The following is a 20,635-nucleotide window of genomic DNA, read 5'->3' as shown; positions in this document are numbered from 1 at the left end:
AGAAAAACTATTATCTTTAGGCACCTACCAAAAATGTAACACTCAAAACATTATAACATTAAGAGAGGTATAGGTCTAATAAATAAAAAGCTGTGTAACATCTAAATATAAACCAAATAACCTCGTAATACCTGCCTATACAGTAAACCTTGTATATTTGTAAAGAGTCGGCAAAATACTTGTGACCACTGAAGTTGCAAGTGAAAAAAAAATGACGCCCTCTTGTTCGCCATTGTGTTTCATATTAAAAAAAAGCGGCCAAGTGCGAGTCGGACTCGCCCATGAAGGGTTCCGTATTTAGGCGATTTATGACGTATTAAAAAAAACTACTTACTAGATCTCATTCAAACCAATTTTCGGTGGAAGTTTACATGGTAATGTACATCACATATTTTTTTTAGTTTTATCATTCTCTTATTTTAGAAGTTACAGGGGGGGGGACACACATTTTACCACTTTGGAAGTGTCTCTCGCGCAAACTATTCAGTTTAAAAAAAAATGATATTAGAAACCTCAATATCATTTTTGAAGACCTATTCATAGATACCCCACACGTATGGGTTTGATGAAAAAAATATTTTTGAGTTTCAGTTCGAAGTATGGGGAACCCCAAAAATTTATTGTCTTTTTCTATTTTTGTGTGAAAATCTTAATGCGGTTCACAGAATACATCTACTTACCAAGTTTCAATAGTATAGTTCTTATAGTTTCGGAGAAAAGTGGCTGTGACATACGGACGGACAGACAGACATGACGAATCTATAAGGGTTCCGTTTTTTGCCATTTGGCTACGGAACCCTAAAAATAGGATTACCTATTTTTCATGTTCACAGCATCCGCGTACGCGGAGCGCTACATGGGCTTCCCCAACGCGACGGGCAACTACCGCGGCTACGCCGACGCCGACGTGACGAAGCAGGCCGCGGCGCTGCACGACAAGATGCTGCTGCTGGTGCACGGCACCGCCGACGACAACGTGCACGTGCAGCAGACCATGGCGCTGGCGCGGTCGCTGGCCGACCAGGGCAGCATGTTCAGACAGCAGGTGAGACCCTTACGAGACAAGATGCTAGTGCTGGTGCACGGCGCGGCTGACGACAACGTGCACGTGCAGCAGACCATGGCGCTGGCGCGGTCGCTGGCCAACCAGGGCAGCATGTTCAGACAGCAGGTGAGACCACAGGACAAGATGCTGCTGCTGCTGCACGGAACGGCCGATTACAATGTGCACGTGCAGCAGACCATGACGCTGGCGCGGTCGCTGGCCTACCAGGGCAGCATGTTCAGACAGCAGGTGAGCCCCCAGGATAAGATGCTGCTGATGGTGCGTGACATTTTAGATTACAATCAATCTCCAAATAATCATCCAATAACGTTAATTTTCTACGCATATGACATATCTTCACACCACATATCTTCTCTTATATTTTGGTTTTGTCTCAAAAGCCCACTTTCCAATCAGATCTACCCAGACGAGGGCCACAGCCTGTCCGGCGTGAGGCGGCACCTGTACCGCACCATGTCGGCGTTCCTCGACGACTGTTTCCGCAAGCAAGTGCCGCCGGAGACCAAGGCGGGGCTGCGGAACGGCGGCAACCTCGACTGAGACACGTGGCGGGACGAAGAGTTGTACTCGCGGTGAGCTCCTACTTTAGATCGATAAATCTGTCCTTTATTTTTTTATCCCAGATATGAATAAATTAAATATTCCACTGTTTTATTTATATCGCAAGCTAAATTTATTAAATTCACTTAGCTTATTGAAGCAAATTGCCAAGACAGACAGCTTTAATGCCCCAAAAACAATAAAATTAAATGATAAGATTATGTATACACTTCAGTCCACTCACTCTATTGTACAGCCGAATTGAAACAAGGACGGAAATTATTTAGCGGAGCATGAATTACGCTGCCGTGACATTTTCACAGAATTTAGAATCTTTAACTTAGCATTTAATAGTCTTTTGTTATGTACCTTATATCTTGGAATTGTTTTGTGCTCAAACATTGACATATTTATCATTTCCAGATAATGAACGGAGTCGTCGGCACATTGTAGCAACCTTATCCTATTAACCTGTAGTACAACAATTCCATATCCTGACCCCAATACGTCTACTGCCAAGGAGTGGACAGCTCTGAACACATAATCATGTATGTGATAATACATTAGTATTAAAGACATTTTTATCGTGTTATAAACCCTGTCAATGAAATGCGACAGCTATAAAATTAGACGGAGTGATTTGACTATGATTTTATTTGAAGTTAGAAATGTGCAGCCTATGGCTGATGTTGCGTCAAGAATCGTGACGGGTTCAATTCGGTTGTGTGTTCGGGTAATGCATTAGTGTGAGTGTTCAGCGGACCAGCGATTGGTCGAACCACAATGCCTCCTCGTTGATAGAGGGTGATCGTAAATAAATTGTTTAAACGCAATTTGAAAATTTAACAAACTTAGTTAATTTTATTCAGGTTAATTAGAAAAAAATATTCAAAATTTTCTGGAAATCAAATTTCAAAATATTCTTTTGCATGTAATATATTCGCAAACTTTCTAACGGCTCTTTAATTATCTTGAACATTTCTGCGAACAACTTGTCCTAAGATACAATATTTGTTTAAGTAACAAACGTCATACAGTTTTTTTTATATTCTTGTTAGTAATATTAGTAAGTGATCTGTTTTTATTCAACATCCTATTTTGAAAAATGTTCAGGATATTGAAGTCCCAAATTAGATATCCCAAAGAGAGGTGTAAAATGCAATCCAACTAGGACAACATAAGGAATTGATAGTAGTTCTTTAGTCAATGAGTTTTGTGATCTTAATAGTAGTTAGCTCATATTATACTCGTAGGACTTACCCATCGTCATTTCTGCTCGAGAACGCTCCGTTTTTGACTTCTGTAACCTTTTTGCTGGAGAAACTCATATACACTTGTTAAAAAGTGATCAATAAAGTATGAATTTCTCTGAGGTTTTCGTAGATTCATAAATTTTTAAAGGGTTAAATTGTAAACGGCTTCATAGCTATCGCAAATTTTCTATAACAGACCCAAATAAAGTTTTAATTAAAAACATAAGTGTGTGTCGAAATCAAGGTATGTTTTTATTCAGCAAAAGGTTGTTGACAAACTTAAAGCTTACAATTACAAAATGTGTTTTATAAAAAAAAAAATTCGCCACACGTAACTTCAGAAGTTAGCGTTATAGGAAAAAGGTAAAGTGTAATTTCTAAATGACAAATAATTGTACAGTAGTAGATATTAATAATCATTCACTATTACGCACGTTTTGTGGAGTGGTACTTACACTTAGGTCAAAAAATTTAAGTATGATTTAGGGTTATGCGTCTTTCTGTGGATGTGTGTATGCCTTATTTTCTTAGTTTATCTTTATAGACATGTTACAACCTTCTACTTGTTTGTTATTGTTTAAAATAACCCCTTTACCAACGGCAGCATAATTATTGATATTTCTTGGAGCTATTTGAACGCAAGAGTTTGACGAGTATGTTACGAGTTTAATTTGTTACCACTGCAACAGTGAAGCCAAGTAGAAAAAGTTTCTATCTAGTATATGCTATACTTATTAAGACTTAAGCCGCAACCACAACAGGTTAGCCTCTCTAGCCGGTGCTAGCCGCTATTCTAAAGTACCACTTTGTAAGACGTGCGTTTTTACATAATTATATATTTGAACTTAAACAAAAAATTGCTCATTCTCATGTTTCAAGTTTGCATGCCCTAGTCACTTTGATAACAGATTAGTATTTTAAAGAAATTTTATTAAAGACCAATAGTTAAATTAACAATTTTAAAATATATCTAGTAAAAAGAGAGTATTGATTAGTGAACTTTGTGCATTAATACTATTTAATACTTTTAGAATGGTTTAAAATTGTAAACTTAAAAATAATAGCAATAATGGTATAGTGAAATTACCTCTTAAATTAAGTAAGCACTTTTCTGATATCGCACCCTCATCAAGCATTGATAAATTGTCATATTAATAATATAACGGCGTTTCTATAAGTTTTAAACTAAGTAGAGTCGGTGAAGTTAATCGGGAAAATTTTACAAACTCGTTTTGATGAGTGCCCATCTCTTATATCCTAAGTAACAATTTATACTTCGTTTTTTTTAGCATTAGAAATAAGGTAAACAATCTTGATGTGTCTTTTAATTGAAAAACACATTTTAAAAATAAGTGACAGCAAATATGTAACAATTATGAATCTAATACGATCATTTATATTCTTCTGCTTTCATAAGTTTTTGATTTTTAAAAAGCGTTATTCAATTTAAAGACATGTCAAGATCGCTTACCTTCTTGCAAATTCTTTCTAATGCTAAAAAAAACGAACTATAGTATTCGTAAAATTTAAACAATAAACTATTTGCAGCACAACCCAATCGGTGTTGCAGCGATGATTTTTTTTAGAAACGAGTTTGTCGAAGTTACCCTTGTTCCGACTAAAGTTAGTCGCAAATTACAGGAGACGACTAAATTCCGGCACGTTCAGGACTTCATAAGTACCTACGAAATTTTGTGATTAGCTTGAAACTTCCTTCGACAAAGATAAATGGTCTTACAGTTCTACATTATGAGGTACTTACGTGAAGAGCAGCTTGTCGTTTGCCTAAGGCTTTTATTGAAAGATTAGTATATTGGTATCACTGTTTCCTGTAATTTGTCGTGAAGCACGTTTTCAATACTGGCTGCTCCTGGCTCTTACAAAAAAGAAAACAAAGAAAACATATTCAAATCTTTTACAACATTTACTGTTGGTTTTTTTTTGAGTCCAAGAGCAGCCAGCACAGCGAAAGTGTGCAGAAAAGAGAAAACGAAGACCTAAAGTGCCAAATACGTCGTTATTCTTGTTGTGTAAGTATCGTATAAGACACAGTTTGATTATATTACAACGCTGGTTTGTAAAGATCATGTAACGATGATAATGACATAACTTATGACGTCACGTATTAGTAAAATCACATTACTTGACGAATTCTCTGTTCATTATTTTGTGGATGGTCTAGATTATTTAGTAATAACTAATATCCAAGAAACCAAGTTTTTGGCATATAAAAATAACCCCTATGTCTTGTAACTTAAGACGTAAGATCGCAATTTCATTAGGGACTCAATATTTGCTTACTCTTGTTAAATAGATTACGATCAAGATACGCACAGATTGTGAAATTTTGCCTTATTGGTGTTGGTTGTTCTCTTCTGTTCGTCGATTTGGTAGAAAGCCAGGGTCTTCGGGGGGCTATGTAGCATTAACATGGCTACGATATGTCTATGCGTAAAAGAGAAAATATGTAAGAGGGAGAACGCATTTTACTACGAGTTTTGTAATAAGGCCCGAAAAATACCCTTGGACTATGTATGTTTAAGTGTTGGATGTTTTGTTTTTTGCCCAAAATTGATGCAATTTTATTAAGAAATATATTAAAGGTTCCTCATTATACCGATGTGGATAATGTCAACGATAGTACATAATTTGCATCATACTGCTACGTAAGTACTACGTACGGTTATCACTGCTACGTGCTAGTTCTATGCGGCGTAGCGCTGGGTCTATTCGTAGAATGCAATCCACCAAAATCTTTCATGTTTCTGATGAAATTAGTGTTTATGTTTTGTTTTTGTATTGATGTCATGTTTAATTTTAACGTACACAGAAACGTTTGAAAACGGTAGTTTTTATTGTGTCAAACTAAGTGTTATACACAGAAAGATATAAATTATATTGTGGAATTCCTATATTATTTACTTAACCATTTAATAACTTTGTGATTTGTAATTTTGGTCCAATCCAATAAAAGTATTAAATTAGCTCCCATTCTATTTCTAAGAGTTACTAATTCAAACTATTCTTCTGAAGCAACAAAATATTTATATTTTATTCAAGTAGCAACACACTGGGTCTTACATAAAGTATTTAGTCACGTAAAAGTTAAACTTTATACCGCAAAAAGTAAAAGAGACGATGGCAAAAGGCACTTTGCTTATTTTTAAGGTTTCGCATCACGAAATGAGAACTGAACGGAATGTCATGAGAGAAAATATTACTAATTTCACGAAGCTGAAAACGTGAACTGGCTTAAATCTTTCAAAATTAACAATTTAGGGTGTTCACGTTGGTTTTCGTTGAACGGTGGAATCAATATTTTCCATAAGTAGGTACATTGCTTTTGAACTGTTCGGATTTGGAATAAATTGGAAAATAACTGTGTTATTTAGTTAATTTTTTTCTAGTCAAATTGTTTCTCTAAACAATCTTTTGCCATGCCATGGAGTCGGTCCAAGTTAAGTCTGCAGCGCGTTTGATAGCACAGAATGTGGATATGTTACTTTAAAGGTAATATTTTCTTCGAAATTTGACGTTTATGGTAATACTTCCACTCTCTGTGCTATAAAATTCGCTACCTACAGAGTTTAACCTTGGTCTAACTCTAGGTTAATACCTACTTATCGAATCGATTGATATTTTCGTGTTTAGTTAAGCCAGTTTACATTTCCGATTCTTGTAGTGAGTATAATAAATATTTAGATACTTATTCATGGTAGGTAGATATACCTACTAGGAGTAGCTAAATATTTAGTTTATCACATTTTAATTACCTATCTTATTTTAAGCCCTACAATACTTATAAGTAAAATTTGCTAAGGCTGTTTTTTTTTTCAGTAAGTTTGCCCTGTCAATAGTGAATATTGTTTGAAACTATAGCCTTTTTGAATCGTTGATATTATTATTCGTTACAAATACTACGAACCGTATTTTCACAGTTTAGAGCGTATGAAACTTAATAACATCCCCATTTCCTGAAAAATAAAGAATTTGTATATTCGTTTCATAAGCTAGTTTAGTTTCTGTTCTCGTAGCTTTAGGTTAGGCTTGTTGTTTTAGAGTTTATAATTAAATATTGTTATTTCCTCTGTAATTATCGTTGGCTATGTCAACAAGGTTCGGCGTGCAGCCCTCTGGTCTTCATATGGTAAATTTAAACGCTATCGAAATCGAAATGACACAAAAATATAGCAAATGCGGATATTTTAGTCTATATGTACAAGTCAAACGAAGCCCTAAAATTAACAATGGGTTTGAAACGTCCTCTAAGAGCTCTCAAAATAATTAAAAACCCGATAAATTATGTTTTACTCTAAAACATCTGGGTAAAATTCATCGTTTTGAAACAAAATGCTTCAATCTCTACTAATCAAATACTTAATAATCTGTTTCAATCTTCGTAAGTTTGTATCCTACCGGCTGCGCCAGATAGTATTTTAAATAAAAACGATTAGTTGCACTTGTTATTGTGTTTATTTTTAATAAATGGAACTTTATTAATATGAACACAGTCAAATAATAATTTATTATATTCATATAATTTTTTTAAGAGTGCGTTCATATAGGTACGTCGAACCGTTATAAATAGTAACTATCTACTTTTGTTTCCAAAAATACTCATAATATTCAAATGTACGATATAGTCAGTGAGATCGGAGTAAGCTCTTTAAGTTTATTGAGATTCAGTTATGGAATAAAGGACTTCGGAGTTAATTGTTAGGGACATTATTTGTATAGGCCGAACAATAATAGAGCAATGGAGTTCTAAATTAATGTACCGGTTAAGTAAACTTGACACGGCCAAACTTAAACTTGATGATGACTGAACGAATTATTGTGTTTGTTCATGTAGGTATATCACAGAGTTTAAAGGCAATCCGAAAGTTAGTTAATATCTCCCAAGGTATATATTATGAAGCGCGTTTTAAATTAACACATTCACTACCAGACAAAAAACAGCGCACTACCCCAGAAACCGGTCGTCTATAGCTACGTATAAAACAACCCGCCCAGCGGGTTGTCCGGCATCTGAGCAAAGTCCACGAGCGCCCACCAGGTGGTTTCCTGGTAATGAATGTGTTAATTAATCGTTTTAAATTACTTCATTGATTATAAAACTGGCTTATTGTCAGATGCTGTAAACAAACTTAGTAATAGGGTCCCGTTTTTACCCTTTGGGTACGGAACCCTAAAAAATACCTACACGCCATGATCATTGTACACTTGTAAAGTTTTGAAGTCTAAGAATTTAATTTTAGTACCTTTTCGTACCTTGGCAATGTGCCAATCAATATGAAAGTCGCTAGGGACCTCATACTACTTATTATCACCAATTTAATTCCTTGACCGTATTTTAGAGGGCTGCACTTTAAACTGTACAAAGTACCTACTTATAATTAAAGTATTACCTTACTTGTAAGTATCTACGCTGTTATTGCTACAAATTTTATTTACTGTTAAATATCGTATACTTCAATCACTTGGTCGAAACTATTACCTATTGTATTATGAAATCAATAAATAGATATCATACAATTATGTTGTGTCATTTCACTATCCCAATCTCATGTTATTAAACATTTCAGGATTTTTATTATATCAGGGTTAAATTGAATAAAAAAATCTTTTCGTCTTTGGTTTACGCGTTGTTAGAAATTAAATCAATATACACGATTTTAACTTTTATCAACTAGATAACTTTTTTCTAGCTTCATAGGCCAATTCAAACGTACACTTTTATCAGAATTATATTTATGATAATTAAACGATTTCATATGAAGATAAATAGATAATATCTGGGTGACCGGCTTCGCTCGGAAAACATATAAAAACTCGAAAATGCGCGTTTTCCCAGAGATAAGAACTAGCTAGATCGATTTTTCGCCCCCGAAAACCCCCGTATAGCAAATTTCATCGAAATCGTTAGAGCCGTTTCCGAGATCCCCGAAATATATATATAAATAAATAAACAAGAATTGCTCGTTTAAAGGTATTAGATAAAAATATTTTAATCATGTTATTTAGCTATCGTGCTTCTCGCCCGGTCAAATAGGTACATGTAGGGACAAGTATGAAATGCACGATAAGTGGATGACATCAGACAAATAAGTCAATAACATTTTGATATCAGTGTACGTTCGAATTGTCCTGTCAGATGGTCATCATGCAATATCATGTCACCAAACATGTCACTCTCAGTACCTACGATACCTACCTCGCCCAAAAGTTATATTAAGAACACGAACTACTTATCCATTTCAAATCTAAAAGTAAACCGGCTAGGGTCAACTATTTCCAAATGAAAACTCCCCAAAAACAAAGCCCAATGCCAGCACTCACAGGTGTTTATTTCTAGCCGCCCTTGACTCGTCTGCAACTCTGCTACGACGCCCCTGACACCCCCAGAATAACCGAGACCAACATGCGGATGAGGAAGCTGCAGTGGGTACAGACGGCAGATTACATTGTTAGGTTCTACTAAAACACTAAATGATGAAAATGTATGGTTGAGATGTATGCTGCTGAACCTTAAGTTAACCTTAGTAGCTATATAGGTACTTACTTATAAACTGAAATAGATATCAATATCATATAGGTACCTACTAAAGATAAGGTGACCAAGTCCAACGGTGGCGGAGGCCAGAATCGAACCGGCGTCTTAAGCTTACGCGGCTAACGTCATGACCACTAGGCTACCCAGCCACGGCGAACCCCTTTGAAAGGCTATGCGTCTTTTGACCAACTCTCAGCGCGAGCAGTTCGTACTATACGACTAATATATGGTATTATTAAATTGTACAACGGGACTTAATCGCGTATCTAAGTTTTAAGATTTACCTCCGACGTTTCGAGGACGGCGTTGTCCCCGTCAGAGTGACATCCCTAGTGCGCAAAACGTTCAAGCTGATAAACAAGACCAAGTGCGGGTAGTTCGAAAAACTCGCGCGGTTAGAAGATGCTGATGTCAACTTAAGCCAGTCTTCTCCGAGACCACGGGAACAACGCCGTCCTCGAAACGTCGGAGGTAAATCTTAAAACTTAGATACGCGATTAAGTCCCGTTGTACAATTTAATAATGTGTAAAAATCGTGAAAGTTTAAATCAGTGTAATACAATATGGTAAATTGAAAGATATGTTTTTATTAACCGCACCTAATCGGGTTAATGACTTTGGCTGCTTATTTACAAACTACATCTGTGTAAGCTTCTAAAATTTACAATTGATATCCAAACCAAATGTTAACAACTAAAAACGAGGTTTTTCTGCTAACGCTACTAGCGAGTCTATAGCCAACGACAGCCATCCGAATATACCTACGCTTGAAAAGTTCAAGGGCGCGCCGTTTCAGGCTTCTAATAGGTATATCTAGGGTTTGCATGACGGATCCGAAATGTATGGGAAGATCCGCGGATCCGGATCCAGATCCGGATAATTTCATACATTCTGGATCCGGATTGCAAACCCTAGGTATATCTATATACCCCGCTATCGCTAAGTTCGCTAGTCACACGTCACACATCGCTGGTTTCTCGCTTAGTTGTAAATAGGTACTTGTGCTCATCACAAAATGCCCTTACCGGGATTGGAACCCAGGACTATCCACGTCATAGGCAGATTCACTACCCCCTAGTCACCGGTCGTCAAATTGACGAATGTTTGAAATGTCACCATATTTAAGTATTATTTCGGTTAAACTATAGTTTTTTCTTCGCAAGTGTGATGAAAAATACTCGTATTGTGTGTAGATAACTCCGGGGGTAAGAATATTGCAAATTCGAGTCTTTAATTCACTCTGGCCTGCGGCTGTCGTGAATTAACACCCTCGTTTCCAATATTTCACTTACCCCCCTCGTTGCACAATGTACTCATTGCCAGTGGAGATGTTTATGCCAGCTTGCTTCAATGGCAGTAAAATAACTTAACATTTGTTAAGATACTCGTATTTATCTTAATATTACTCTGACGTACAATCAGGGTAGAGGGAAATCGGGTTTTGGCGCCCTTCGTTGGAGTTTTCAAGCGTATTTTACACCCCACCCCCCCTCGCCACACTCGCGTCTTTTAAAACTTTTTTTTTTCTAATTTGCCATTTTGGCGCCCCCCTTTGCCATCCGGCGCCTAGAGCGGCCGCTCCATGATCCGGCCCTGCGTACAATAAGGTATAGGATGATTGGATACATCCAGTGTTGGCCGAAAGTTAATGCAAATTGAAAATGCTGGCCATTAACCATTATAAATTGAATCGTAAACTATAATCGTCCGATACGGTTTAAGGTTCAATTTATAATGGTTAATGGCCAACATTTTCAATTCGCATTAACTTTCGGCCAACACTGGATACATCCCAGTAAAGTGTCCTGGTCGACATCACCAATTCACCATACTTATTGCAAACCTAACTTACATGTAACTGTAAGGCTGCCTTGCCTTTCCACTGAGATGGAGATGAGGGAATAGCATTGGTACGAATCCACATCTCTTTGCTCTGCTGGATGCCTGTCTCCTCTCATCTCCCTTGCAACCTGGAAAGGCAGCCTTAACTCAGGTTAAGGCTGCATTGTGTTGAACTTACAACACAATACTACAATGAAACTATTTAATATTTGTAAGAAATATACTCTTTATTTACAAAGTATCTAACCAATATTTGAATAAACTAAACCCTTATATATACAATATTCACAAAACCAACTAGGTACTTAATTATAACTTATCTTTTCACCATTTGCCCTTTACCTTTGATTATACAAGTTCTAAAAACATTTACAATGTCATGGAGAATAGTTCATAAGAGGCACAACGCTATTCTTTAAAAATGGTGTGCGGCATAATGCACATGATTCCAACGCTCCATAACTGCATTCCATACAAAATATATGTCCGCAAGGCAGCACACAGGGCTGAACTATCTCTTCCAAGCATGCTACACAGGATTTGTTACTATCGACTTCATTGGGAAACTCTCTCATTTGGTCCATGTGTCTCTTGGCCTGATAAATGCTCTGACCACAAGACACGAAAGCATGTAGCAGAGTTACCATACCTAATAACCTTAAATGAGCATAGTATGCTGCAGCGGCTGGTCTAACTTGCACGTAATCTATCCCTGAAGCGGTCTTCCCAAGCTGTATAGGTCCACCGCTAATATAACACAGAGCTCTGTGTATGCTTTCAAACTGCGGCAACATATTAGCCACAGCCTTAAACAACACTACCAGCGAGTTTTGGACCGCAGGTTTTAACGTAGCATTTTGTTCAACGGCAGTTTCAGCGTAACGAAGTACCTTTCTAGTCAAATTTTCACCAAAGGCTGATAACAAGATGCTGAGAAGTCTATTGCCGAATGTTGGGAGTTTAAGGTACGTTTCGTCAACTTGAACGATTCCGGAGTATTCTTCGCCGAGAGTCTGCAAGTCGTTTAGCGTAGTGAATGATTTGTAGAGTAGGGAAGACATAGGAACGGCTTTAGACGCATGATTTGAAGGCATAAGCCTAGCCAATGATCCTGCAAGTTGTTTCTCGTAGTGGTCGTCTTTCTGCCACGCTCTGAGAACCTCCGCTGGTTGGGCAGTCGGCAAAGCCATGGTTTTGCACTTTTCAACAGTTCCAATCAATAAGTTTAAGTATTTTCCTATTAAACAACATACATCCTACTCGTTCATTTTATCTATTTACTTTTTTGACAGGTCAATCATGACATTAAAATGACAGTGACATATCGACCTTTTCCACATTTTTTTTTAATTCGTCCTTCTGGACAGGCTAAGACCATAGGCCATACTGCCTCGTCTTCGGTAAGATTAAATACCTTTACCACAGACAGTAGGGTGATGATGCGCGTTATTTAAGTTCAGGGTTGCCAAAGTAAAAATGGTATGTTGTGATCTTTTTTAGGGTTCCGTACCCAAGGGTAAAAACGGGACCCTATTACTAAGACTCCGCTGTCCGTCCGTCTGTCACCAGGCTGTATCTCACAAACCGTGATAGCTAGACAGTTGAAATTTTCACAGATGATGTATTTCTGTTGCCGCTATAACAACAAATACTAAAAACACAATAAAATAAAGATTTAAGTGGGGCTCCCATACAACAAACGCGATTTTTGACCGAAGTTAAGCAACGTCGGGCGGGGTCAGTACTTGGATGGGTGACCGTTTTTTTGCTTGTTTTGCTCTATTTTTTGTTGATGGTGCGGAACCCTCCGTGCGCGAGTCCGACTCGCACTTGGCCGGTTTTTTGGTCTGCAACACGAGGGTTTAATTTAATGCCTTTTTAGACGGCAAATATACTTAACTCTCTATGAATCTGGTGATCCTGGGAGGATATCGATGGTGTAGTATCATAGATCTCGAAGTATAGTTATGTAAATTCGTCTACTCGTTTGCCTACTTGTTTATATACCATAAAAAAAATTCAGTATGTCCGTACCGCATGCTCATGCTAAGGCCTACCAAGTGCAATTTAGGGTATTGTAGTACTAAGTTAATCATGTTTTAAAGTAGTAAATAATACACTGAAATAGGTTACTTAACTCTAGGTTTTATTTGTTTATCAAAACTTAGATTTTTCAACACAATTTTCTTATGTACTTATTGTTAAAATATGTAAAAAATACAAGTCGTAAATCTTTAGTCCTCGTCTTGCCTATATGGTAACGTTGGAGGAAATGTTTCTACCCATCAAAAACATTACATATAAATAAAAAAAGATGCAAGTCTACAACGCAATTCTTCAACTACAAAAAAGTTTTGAGATGTAATGTGAAACCAAGTCGGTTATTTAACCGCAGCATGTTCCGTCCATACCTTTCTGGTGAGGCGCGATAATGTGACAAAGTAACTCAACGAAGGCTTTCAAGGAATACAACGTTCCAGCTACTTTCGATTCCAACGTGACGTCATTCAAGGTCTCATTTCGCACGTCAACAGAATAACTTAGAATGGTATTCCACCTGTTCAGTGCCATTGCGTCTCCCTCTCTCATTAAGCAAAATTTGAGACGCAAATACACATTGGACCAAGATAATGGACAGATGGAATACCATCCTTAGACGAGACAACCTTTAAGTCATTGGTCAGATCTGGAGGCACTTTTACAAGTTAGGCGACAGCGACGCGTGTAGAATGGTACTAGGGAAGTCTTTTCGCTTCATTTTAACTTTTTACTTAACAATATTAAATGCAAACATGACGAGATAAGACATAATGTATCTGAAAGATTGTCAATAAGATCGTTCGTACTTCGTACGTATGCGGTAAGGTCCAGTCATCAGCAATCATATGTTACACAACGAAGGCCACAAAAATATCTGACACTATCTTACTCATACGAGTAATCGTATCATAGATACTTGTAGAGCCATAAGAGCGTGATACATATTTTTGCGGCCTTCGAAGAGTAATTATAATTAACATATTGAAGGTGACTGTCCATACCACATCAACCTACCTCTCGGACGAGCTAAAATGCTTCTTATCAAAATGTAAGGTAGGTAGATGCTTCCAAAGCAGTGCACGCTCACGCTACGCACGGATTGACGATGTGATACACGCACCACGCACACGCTAGCGCGCGTGGCTGGCGAAACCGCGCGAGGCACGCTATTCACGCTACGGACGAATGTGTGAGGAATGGGGATGAGCGTTTTCCAAAAAAGCGGTCAAGTGCGAGTCGGACTCGCCCATGAAGGGTTCCGTATTTAGGCGATTTATGACGTATAAAAAAAAACTACTTACTAGATCTCGTTCAAACCAATTTTCGGTGGAAGTTTACATGGTAATGTACATCATATATTTTTTTTAGTTTTATCATTCTCTTATTTTAGAAGTTACAGGGGGGGGGGAGGACACATTTTAACCCTACCCTACCCTACCGCCCTTAGGAACCCTAAAAAGTGTACATTTCATTCATGTCTTCAAAATATTGACTTCTTGGGCTCATTTTACTCAGAATCATTTGTACATTCACGCCTCATACACGAAAAAATGTGTCCCAAAATTTTGTATGAAAAAATTTTTTTCCAGCGCGTCACGTTCATACAAATAAAAAAAATGTTCATACAAGTATGTGACGATCAGGAAAGGAAATTTTTGGACACATTTTTTTATGTATGAGGCGTGAATGTACAAATGATTCTGAGTAAAATGAGCCCAAGAAGTCAATATTTTGAAGACATGAATGAAATGTACACTTTTTTTGGTAAACGCTCGGATCACGGCTCGGAACCGGTTTTTTTGTAAAACCCAAAATAGCCCAGTATTTTTAATTATTTTAAGCTCTTTACGTAGGCATGAATCATGTATTTAGGTAACACCTTCGTATTATTAGATTGTCCCATTAAAAATGAAATAATAAACCAAAGAACGAAAAAGAACGAAATAATACCGGTATTTTTTGTATGAAGAAAAAACCGGTTCCGAGCCTTGGCTCGGATACACGCAGCTGATCAATGGACCCACGATTGTGACTGTGCGTGAGTAACGTGCGCACTGGGGTTCCGGCTCTGGTTGTCCCACACGTGGGACACTGGGCCCCGGGTTGCCGGTGGGTATGTGTACAAAATAGATACAGTACAGAAGTCAATCACATGTATGTACTTCACTTTTCATACCTACGCTCGGCGGTCGCTCTAGGGTTGTCAATTATGATTTATGTACAAAAAAACTATCGTGGTAGTGGCACTCGTATCTAGTAGTGGCCGGGGCGGGATGTTTACCTACCAACCTAACTGTTCTGTTTAACGTTAAAACAAACCATCGAAATACAAGCAGACACCTACTTACCTCTCTGAAACCACTGGTAGTTTAAAAAACGACAATTCACCGTTTATTGTTGAATTTAAACAACCGTCCATTGAACAGTTATAATAACATCTTTATTGTTTCTCCATTGTTGCACAAAAAAGTTCACAGGCGCGTGTCTCAAGCGGTTGACACTCGCGCTCGCACTGGTCCCAACCGGTCCGAGATATCGTGTCCGTGAGCAGTGTCTATGTGTGCGTTGCTCGAGCGCACTTTGTATGTAGATTGATTTCTGTACTGTATCTGTTTTGTGGTATGTGTTCAGACGCGGCGCCGCTTGGCGGCGGGCCCGGCGGGGGGCGTGGCGGCGTGCGTGCGGCGCCGCCCGCGCCGCGCGCCTTCCTCGTCCACCAGCGGCGAGTCCCAGCCTGCAACGTGACGTATACGATTAGGAATCTTTTTCAAATAGTACTAAATTGTACATTAAGAGCTTGTACCTACATTAGGCAGGGGGGTGTCACTCCGCAGTTTAGGTACATTTGGCCGGCGCGCCCATCGGACAGCCGTATGGCAGTGGGCTGCCGCTCGGCGTGCACGATAGCCGTGTCACGCGGCGCTCGCGCAAAATTGAAAATACAGAATGGCTTCGAAACTTACTTCCGTGAGAATCAGACATACTATCTCCGGATAAAAAATGTATGTTTACATAATCAACGTTTGTAATTCCTACATATTTATCTTAAAAATAATAAATCGGTGGGTATAAAGTCTATTTTTTTATTCGGTAGACTAAAATGACATTTCATAGTATGAACATCATGTGTCATTTCATACTATGAAATGTCATTTTAGTCTACCGAATAAAAAAATAGACTTAAGGTATAAAAACTTGTCAAGTGATAACCCCGTGCCGACACTCACAGCTCGGTCATAAAACTGCGGCGCGCAAAGGAGATTCACGGTTCGTGCGCGGTTATAAGTTTCAATTTTGCTTGCAGGCAGCGATATAGGTGTAATTTTATACCTAAATCTGACTTTTGTGAAGGAGTGAATTTTCTGTACGGTAGTACTATTAGTTATTCTGTGCATTAGGTATACCGTAAAATGGGGTGAGTAGGTGCAAAACTGACATTCAAACCTCGATAACATTTTATTTTTACATATGCAAACTGAATGGTGTATATAATAAGTGTTCCGGAAGTTTGTATTTTCGTTTTTATTTTATTTTGGGTAGTTCCATTTCATAACTTTGACGATAAACAGGAAAACCCACCTCACCCCGTAGTCCCTCGTATTTGGGGTGAGTTGGGTTTTCATACAAAGGTGATTTTGGAAGATTGTTGGATCGATTTTTTTTTATTATGAGTATTACTATAGCTCCAATTTAAATTGGAATGCATTGTTTTTGTGGCAGTAGCCTTAAAAAACCATCTCACCCCCCTTTCAAACCTTCTCTCCCCATTGATAACCCAACTGTCCCCGCGAAGCCTACTCACCCCATTTTACGGTATGTGCTCAAAATCTAACATTTAGTTTCAAATTTTACAAATGTCAACTTAGAAGTAAAGTTGAAAACCTGTCAGTTTTCTAATGTATATGGTATACTGTCAGAAAGAGTAATTATCAACCCAAAATGTACTGTAGGTAAATAACTGATCTCACAATGGGGTTGGTAACTGGTAGATGGCGCCAGCATAGGTTTTCCCCTCATCTAGTTTTGTTCTATGAAATATGGCTTTCAAAGGGCTAGCATCCAGGATACAAGCCATTAAATTCCACAAAAAAACAATAAATTGACACAATCCTAGGGATTGACAGCAAAACTTATACCAGCGCCATATGTAAAATAACTATACGACAGTACTTACGCTTCACAAGATGTGTTTTGTTTATAATTTAACTAACCTTTACTCTTTGGAGCTCTATCCTTATGCGACGTGGATTTCCTGCCAGTAGAGCTGTCGCGGGGACCAGAAGCATTGGAGTCCCGTGAGTCTCGTCTTCGATCTACCAAAACAAAAACAATGACATACCTATTTTTTTTTTTTAATTGTCACAGTTAATAATTCTTTGGTTGGCATTATAACTCACCATAGTCCTTCTCAGATTTGATGCTAGGTGTGTCCGTGGAGGCGTGTGAACTGCCGCTCTCTTTGCGGGACTTTGGCTGCGCTGATGCACTGTCTTTGCGGCCTGCTGGCACCACTGCGTACCAAACATTCATTACATATTGTTCTTATTAAGGTGGATGAGTTTTTCTTACGAAAAAAGGTCTTAATGCATTTTATGTTAAAATACGACAGGAATTTTTGATCAGTTCCTTCTTTCCTTCAATAAAGTGCATAAAGGTCTTTTTTAGACACCAATTCTAATCTAAGTAAATATTCAAAGATTTGAATTGCCATTACATTAACTTGCAAGTGTAATTTTCATTTTTGTTTTATATTTTTACATGTTCAAATGTTTGAATATTCAGCCTGTGAAAACGACACATTACCTAAAGTCCATTTTTTTATTCGGTAGACTGAAATGACAGTTCATAGTATGAACATAAAATGTCATTTCATACTATGAAATGTCATTTTAGTCTACCGAATAAAAAAATAGACTTTATGCATTTGTATGTCTAATAGAGAAATTAAGATCAATAAGATGAGATTTTAAGATATTGTTAATCAATTTCGCGCGGCTTAAATTGTTCGTCTTTACGAGTTATATCAAACAATTAAAAATGCAACATATTATACTACTTATAAGTACTTACACACAAAAGTGAAACCTCAAACGAATAATAACCAATCCACTTTTGTGAGATTAAAACATTCATAGTTATCAGAGACAATTAAACATGAGAAACTGTTAATACTTCATACATTTCATGGGTACTTTATTATTTAGTCGATAGGACTCAAAAGGACTTGCCTGACTTGCTTATAGAGCTTACTAGATGGTGTTTTCTTCACTATTTATTTGTCCCTGTCATTATATTGAAAAGAATATTGACCCGCTCACCACATACCTATAACAAATCACTTTCTAATAACATCATGCACGTCCTGCACCATTCAAAGTCCATTCAGTCCAGCCATGCTTTTTTTCTATTCCATGCAACATTGAACCACAGCCGGACTTAAGCCCCGTCTCCATATCGCGCGGCAAACCATCGAACATTGGCTCGCGCGGCAGCCGCGCGCAATGGATACCGGGCTGCCGCGCGAGCCAACTCGATGCGCCCGGTATCCATCGCGCGCGGCTGCCGCGCGAGCCAATGTTCGATGGTTTGCCGCGCGATATGGAGACGGGGCTTTAGAAACTCAAACAACAATAACATAATAGCTGACCATTTTAAGTAGATTCACTCATACAGATGTTGACATAAACTAATCATATGTACAGTCTGCAGAGATAACTGAGTCCTGTATAGAAATTTGTTTGCAACTCTCTCAGCAGCTGACCGTACATACAATGTATACTCTATAGGGATTAGAAAACACAAATTATAAATAAAATTTAAATATACCTCTCTCTAACTTATTCCATGAGTTTCAACACAGTCTAACATCTGGTTTTACCATACAAAAGTAACAACTTGATATAAATTTTAACGGAATAAAAGAGTAATCTTGTAAGAAAGCAACAATCAAAGATAGTAATGAATCTGATAGAAACTTAACACATTCACGGACACAAATGCTATAGCCATAGACTAGGAATCCTCTAGACGGAGTTTAGAGCAATTATTTAATGAAACCAATGTTGCGAAGGGTGCGGGGACGAGGTGAGCGAGTCCTGTGCCGTGATTGGTCCGTTCAAAGACACTATTACTCGAAAATGGAGTAAAACTACCCTATATTTGTGGCAGAGGGGGTAGCGCGACTATGTTCAGTCTAGAGGATGTCTTGTCTGTGGCTATAGCATACACATAGTTTTTGTTTCCTTTGGCCTATGACACATGACGTCACTTTACTGTCTGCGAATGTGTTAAGAGCCAATTGATCCGATCCAACCAATCAACTCGGAATAAACATAAGATGACCCCTCACTACCCGCCCTAAATACCTTCTACCAACATCAAATGAATAATGGTGATCCTTCAATGGTGGCATGACTAGAAACAAAATGATTGCTACCTTTTGGAGTACTATCTTTAGAGGCAGTGCCCCGCGAACTGCTTCTAGGGGTCGAGACCTTTGGTGAGGGGCTTCGGGCTTCTAGGCGAGTTGCTAAACCAATTTAAAATTAAAGGGTAAATTTATAATAAAATATTAAAGCTTTGCAGGTTAAATGTATGCTTTAAATGTTAAATTATTACCTTCCGCGTCGTCAGATAATGGACCATCCTTAGATTTTTGCTTCATAAGCGTACCAAACTCGCTTTCGGGCAAACTAAATGGAACCTCGTGATTTGGAAAAGGAATCGGTTCCGTGTCGTCTAGCATAGATATATCGTAAAGAGACTCTAAGTGCTTCCAAATATCTTGCGTGGAGATCTCTTTAGTTATTGAATTTGAGAGTTTTTCCCAAATACAAGCCATCTGAAAATGTTTGTTGATGCCGACCGGTTTGTGGTTGGCCATGGCGTAAAATAACTGATTTTCCATGTCTACGTCCCATTCTACTGTATCGGCTGGTTTAGCTTCTACTTCTTCTTCACTGGACACCATGATTAATTATTAAATTTAGATCGTTTCTTCGTAATTTAGTTTTCGTAAAGCGAAAAACAAAGCAGTAGCACAGCGCCCATGGCGAGCATGGCGGACCAAATATTTTGACATTGACATTTTTTTTCTATGAACCGCTACCTGCCAAAGATTTCTAACTTTGATGTCTAAAAGCCGTAACAGACTACCGCACCGCACCGCGACCTTGGTGCGCCGCACCCTATCCGCACCCATAAGTGAGAGCGAGAAAGAGATTCTATGCCATAGAAGGTAGCATCCTATAGAAGTGGTCTACACGTGCCTCCGTGAGGGACAAAACATATAAATTCGACCAATCATAGCGTCGCATTGCGCCGCTATGATTGGTCGAATTT

The 20,635-nt window shown here is 38.1% G+C and overlaps 3 protein-coding genes across 5 annotated transcripts in view; 1 reads left to right on the top strand and 2 right to left on the bottom strand.

Moving 5' to 3' along the window:
* Positions 1 to 2,255, top strand: part of LOC134658021 (dipeptidyl aminopeptidase-like protein 6) — a 205,773-nt gene extending 203,518 nt beyond the window's left edge. For both annotated transcript variants that reach the window (XM_063513622.1, XM_063513621.1), the window contains exons 17-19: positions 834 to 1,045; positions 1,463 to 1,638; positions 2,030 to 2,255. In XM_063513622.1, the coding sequence (XP_063369692.1) occupies positions 834 to 1,045; positions 1,463 to 1,606 (356 nt within the window). In that variant the 3' untranslated portion in view covers positions 1,607 to 1,638; positions 2,030 to 2,255. The remainder of the gene's footprint in view (positions 1 to 833; positions 1,046 to 1,462; positions 1,639 to 2,029) is intronic.
* A 9,320-nt stretch (positions 2,256 to 11,575) lies between these two features.
* LOC134658099 (peroxisome biogenesis factor 10) lies at positions 11,576 to 12,553 on the bottom strand. Its single transcript, XM_063513706.1, has one exon. The coding sequence runs from the start codon at positions 12,442 to 12,444 to the stop codon at positions 11,632 to 11,634; it is 813 nt and encodes a 270-aa protein (XP_063369776.1). The 5' UTR covers positions 12,445 to 12,553; the 3' UTR covers positions 11,576 to 11,631.
* Positions 12,554 to 15,921: 3,368 nt separating this feature from the next.
* LOC134658119 (MRG/MORF4L-binding protein) lies at positions 15,922 to 20,354 on the bottom strand. Of its 2 annotated transcripts, XM_063513725.1 has the most exons (5): positions 19,913 to 20,354; positions 19,731 to 19,823; positions 17,692 to 17,805; positions 17,506 to 17,607; positions 15,922 to 16,028 (listed from the first exon to the last, which is right to left on the bottom strand). In XM_063513725.1, the coding sequence occupies exons 1-5, from the start codon at positions 20,262 to 20,264 to the stop codon at positions 15,922 to 15,924; spliced, it is 768 nt and encodes a 255-aa protein (XP_063369795.1). In that variant the 5' UTR covers positions 20,265 to 20,354. The 2 variants fall into 2 exon arrangements, with proteins under 2 accessions (XP_063369795.1, XP_063369796.1); XM_063513726.1 differs by lacking the exon at positions 19,731 to 19,823.
* Positions 20,355 to 20,635: the final 281 nt, after the last annotated feature.

The sequence above is a fragment of the Cydia amplana genome, chromosome 21 (genome assembly GCF_948474715.1).
Source record: "Cydia amplana chromosome 21, ilCydAmpl1.1, whole genome shotgun sequence".
Lineage (NCBI taxonomy): Eukaryota > Metazoa > Arthropoda > Insecta > Lepidoptera > Tortricidae > Cydia > Cydia amplana.
Note: the sequence above shows the minus strand (reverse complement) of the source record. Positions and strands in the feature narration are given on the sequence as shown.

What these genes read in the sequence shown, in the direction of transcription:
- LOC134658099 (XM_063513706.1), bottom strand. Translation starts at nt 12,444, where the DNA reads ATGGCTTTGCCGACTGCCCAACCAGCGGAGGTTCTCAGAGCGTGGCAG.
- LOC134658119 (XM_063513725.1), bottom strand. Translation starts at nt 20,264, where the DNA reads ATGGTGTCCAGTGAAGAAGAAGTAGAAGCTAAACCAGCCGATACAGTA. An exon ending in ATTATCTGACGACGCGGAAG is followed by an intron (nt 19,824 to 19,912) that starts GTAATAATTTAA and finishes AAATTGGTTTAG; the next exon opens with CAACTCGCCTAGAAGCCCGA. An exon ending in TAGAGCTCCAAAGAGTAAAG is followed by an intron (nt 16,029 to 17,505) that starts GTTAGTTAAATT and finishes GTCACGTTGCAG; the next exon opens with GCTGGGACTCGCCGCTGGTG.